Here is a 4,619-nt window from a genome sequence, read left to right on the forward strand (position 1 = left end):
TCATAATTAATAATATCACCAAGAAACAGACAAATTCTTCGCTACCAATACCTGAAATAAATAATACCTTATCATAGTGAAGTACCGACATTATCCTTTTTATAGATTAGGATGTATCCGTTATTACGTTGTCCCTCTGCTTATACACAAGTTAATTCAATTCCTGTTACCAAAAAAGAAAAAAAAAGTTAATTCAATTCCTTTAACCCCCTCTAATGTTGTTTTATGATATTGAGAATTTTAGTACACTGAATCAACGATTTTGTTCTCTCTAAATTAGTAAGAACTCCGAGGATGCTGAGTGGCTAACTATATAGTTAGAAATTTGAGTGAAGGGTTTTTCTCTTAATATCAAGCAATGCCAGGGGCATATATGTAGCTACAAAAATAAAAAATAAAAAAAATGCCTTAAACTAATATAATATATTTTATTACAGTGCAAATCCTAAGCACAGTTCTTGTATTCTTGTGCTTGCAGGAACTGTCGTCTCCACACCATAAAAGGAGGAGAGTTTCGTGGGTTTTGTCTTCCTCTAGTTACGCATATCCCATCTAATTCTCTGCTTTAATTTTTTTTCCATCTTCTTTTGCGAGCAATCTGCAAGAACTAGAGTAAAAAACAAACACTGGTTTAGAAAGAAAGAGAAAGTAAGAAAATTGAAGGAAATATTTTCAATAGATTCTTACCTTATCTTTTTTCCTATACCTTTCAATGTCAAACATCACAAATTGTGATAGTGGGAGCTTCTCTACAGAGAATACCGGAGAAGACGCAGTTAAACAGCAATCAGAGATACTTGGTCAGTTCCATAGTCCAAATTCTCATGCTTCAACTACAACAAATAATAGTAATGGGTCAAACACAAATTCACAACTACCTCCACCAGTTAAGAAGAAAAGAAGCCTACCAGGAAATCCAGGTAACTTCTAATTTCTAACAAACGTTCTCTGATTACTGGTTTTATTTATTTATTTTTCTTGAATTTAAATGGATGATAAAAATAAAAGTGGGAGCTATATATATATATATATAAACGTTATCATTCATGGCCTGCGCATATTCTTATTAATTGAATATTCCTTTTCTAATAATTCTGGTACTTTGATTACTTGTATATAGTTGCTCAAGATGGGCTTTATCTATTAGAAAAGCCTGCATAAATTTTTTGGATTATATGGCATGCTTAATTAATTAATATGATACATATAAAAGTGGGGGATAAGATCTAAACTTGATCTAGCTAGCAGAAGGCATGTGGAAGATTTTAGCTGAATTTTGTTCTCTTAAATCTTCTTTTAAGCGGGGGCAAGGATCTGGGATGTTCTAATCATTTAAAATTGGATAACAAAAAATGGTGAATTATTGGTGCTTAGTAGTCAAAGAAGCTCAATTATTGCCTGCAGGGGTTCACAATCATTGCTGTTCACTGTTGACTTTGCTTCACTACTGCTAGCTCGATCTCATCTTTTCCTTTATTTTTGCTTCACCATCACCACTACTGTTTCAGTTAAAGGACCATATATCTTTGCACATGAAATATATACCCCACTCCACTCTCTCTCTCTCTCTCTCGGGCTCTTTGTTTCTGTGTGTTCTTGATGTGTTTGTTTCCTTCTGTGGGTGTGTCAAAAAATGAAAGGAGTGGAAGAGATAGAGAGAGATTTCGGATTTTATTTTAATTATATCCAACCTTTCTCTCTTTTTCTTCTTCTTCACATGTTTCTGTTTCTGGCTTATCTGTGTAAATGAAAAATCCAATATGACACGTTTTTCTTCATTATTTTGAATTGCATCAACATATCTTCATTTTTTTTTATAGCTTTTTCTCACCTATTTCAACCATGTATCCCAAATATTGAAATAATATGAAATAAAGGTTTTCCGTTGTACATTAATAAATAATGGTGAAGCAAATATATACTAGGGGCCGGGTAGGAAACATATATATATATATATTGTTTAATTTGTGTGGCACTCGCGCGTGTGCAGATCCAAGTGCTGAAGTCATAGCTCTATCGCCAAACTCCCTCGTGGCCACAAACCGATTCATATGTGAAATCTGCGACAAAGGGTTTCGAAGGGACCAGAACCTTCAGTTGCACCGGCGAGGTCATAACTTGCCATGGAAGCTTAAACAGAGAGCCGGCACTGAAGTTCGAAAAAGGGTTTATGTTTGTCCAGAAGCCTCATGTGTCCACCACAACCCAGCTCGAGCACTAGGCGATCTTACTGGCATTAAAAAGCACTTTAGCAGAAAGCACGGCGAGAAGAAGTGGAAATGTGATAAATGCTCAAAGAAATACGCCGTCCAATGCGACTGGAAAGCCCATTCAAAAATATGTGGTACAAAGGAATACAAATGTGACTGTGGCACTATCTTTTCCAGGTTGTTATCCAATTATAATATCTATCTATCTATCTATATATATATATATATATATATGTAATTCGACTCATGAATATTAATCAATTCATAGCATGCACTAGTTAGGTCCTTTACCACTAAAGTGGGCTATATATTTTGGATGCTTGGAGGTCTTTGACCACACACCCCTTTATTATTTTTTATATAATTACTTATACTCAAAAGTTTTGTGATATGCATAGTTAGTCGTCTTTAATTTCATTTTCATAATAAATTCTGTCTCTCTTTCTCTCTAAGTATATTTATTCAAGTCACTATATATTTATCTAATCTAGTCCGGTCAAAGATTCAATGTCGGGTCTTTTTATTCCATAATAAATACCCATTGATTGCTCTAAAGAGGAGCAAAATAAATATATATATATATATATAAATAAGTATAATTTTACACCATCACATTTCAACTTAATTGTCAATACAGCTCTAATATCTTATTTTCACCAAGTTCTAATATTTTATTTTCACCGGTTGAATGTTTTTTTATGTTGTAGGAGATAAATTTATTCTCTATACACACATCTAAAAGTATACGGAACCCATGTAAAAAAAAGGAAGAAAAAGATAAAACATAGCCCTACACACTCTTTTATAGGAAACATTAAACCCTTTTCTTATCTTTCTCCCCGTTATTCCTTATGTTTCTATTAATTTTGATAGTACGTAGTGCACAAAAATAACTCACAGCATATGCTTCACGTATATGCGTGTTTATCTGCAGAAGAGATAGCTTCATCACCCACAGAGCTTTCTGTGATGCACTAGCTGAGGAGAATAAAAAAGTCAACGAAGAAGACCTTTCAAATATGGGTAATTCAAACATGCAGGGCCAACCAATACCAAACCAAGTTGCATCGTCATTACCAATCAACACCAATCTCAACCCACAGATTGCGACGTCCGAATTCAACAACAACTCAGATCGCAAACACCCATTATCATCACTCCCTCAAACAGTACTCATGACGACATCAATGCCAGCAACAAGACCCTTTAACAACAACATGGCTGGAGCTGTATTCACAGGAAGCCTTTCATCCAGTTCTTCTCTCCCTCTTCAACTGAGTAATTCGAACATGTCAGAGGAAAATGGGCTCCATTTAGCTGCAGGTTTACCTCACATGTCTGCTACTGCATTGCTGCAAAAAGCTGCACAATTGGGCGCTACCGTGAGTGATAATAATACCAATGGCATGATCACGGGAAAAAGTTTTGTCACAAGCATGGCACCACCATCATTTGGTGAGACACAACAACAGTTATATGGGATCATGAACCAGTACATGCACAATGGTCAACAGGACTTTTCTTCTCAGTATAATTTCAATGCGAATGGGATGGATGGTGGTAGCGTTGGAATGAGTGGTTTGGATATGTTTAATGCTATATTGGATCAAAGTAAGGCCTTATCAAAGATCATAGAGCAGAACAGTAGAAGTAGTGATAGTGTTTTTAGGTCAAGTAGTACCATCAATATTGTTGATGGAACTAAAGGAAGTGAAGATGTAATGACTTTGGACTTGCTGGGGATCGGAGGAGGAGGAGGAGGTGGTGGTGGTGGTGGTGCACATGGTGATTTGTATGGCGGAGCCCAACCGTCAGAAACGGATGCAAGAGATGAGATATGGAGAAATTGGTCAAACAACAACTCAGGCTTTGAATCATTTTCAGCAACTTAAGCAGCATTTGAAAAGACCAACGGTTCCGGGGAGGGAAGAATTAATGTGCAATATTTCTATTTGGAGGGGGTGGAATTTTCAGCTTAGTTTGGATAATCCTGTTTATAATTAAAGAGATTATAAAACACGTTCTTGATCATTATTTCACGTGCCTTAATTACTCTAAATTGGATCTTATTTAGATCGTTCAAAACTGCCTCAAATGATTTGATATACTTGTGTAAAGTTCATATCTAAGAACTGCGCAATATATTCAAAATGACCTTTTGAAGTGTCAAAATTAAACACTGAAACGTACAAAAAGGTAAATAACTTTTTTATACTATATATGAATCAACTATGAAAATATGATATTCATTTGTGCTTTTACTAAAGCATCATACTGTAAATATCTATCAATAGTTTTATTTTATAAAATCTTTGTTAAAGAATGGATGTACGTGTAGATTCTATAGATGCATATACGTTAGAAAGACTATGGCAGATGAAAGATAATTTAATTAAATCTTGGTTAAAG

At 34.9% G+C, this 4,619-nt stretch overlaps 1 protein-coding gene across 1 annotated transcript; it reads left to right on the forward strand.

Moving 5' to 3' along the window:
* Positions 1 to 471: 471 nt before the first annotated feature.
* LOC133293867 (zinc finger protein GAI-ASSOCIATED FACTOR 1-like) lies at positions 472 to 4,289 on the forward strand. The gene is made up of 3 exons (XM_061492490.1): positions 472 to 920; positions 1,991 to 2,387; positions 3,145 to 4,289. The coding sequence occupies exons 1-3, from the start codon at positions 713 to 715 to the stop codon at positions 4,100 to 4,102; spliced, it is 1,563 nt and encodes a 520-aa protein (XP_061348474.1). The 5' UTR covers positions 472 to 712; the 3' UTR covers positions 4,103 to 4,289.
* The last annotated feature ends 330 nt before the right edge of the window (positions 4,290 to 4,619 follow it).

The sequence above is a fragment of the Gastrolobium bilobum genome, unplaced genomic scaffold (assembly GCF_033153095.1).
Source record: "Gastrolobium bilobum isolate Gb01-03AN ecotype WA unplaced genomic scaffold, APGP_CSIRO_Gbil_v1 utg4431, whole genome shotgun sequence".
Classification (NCBI taxonomy): domain Eukaryota; kingdom Viridiplantae; phylum Streptophyta; class Magnoliopsida; order Fabales; family Fabaceae; genus Gastrolobium; species Gastrolobium bilobum.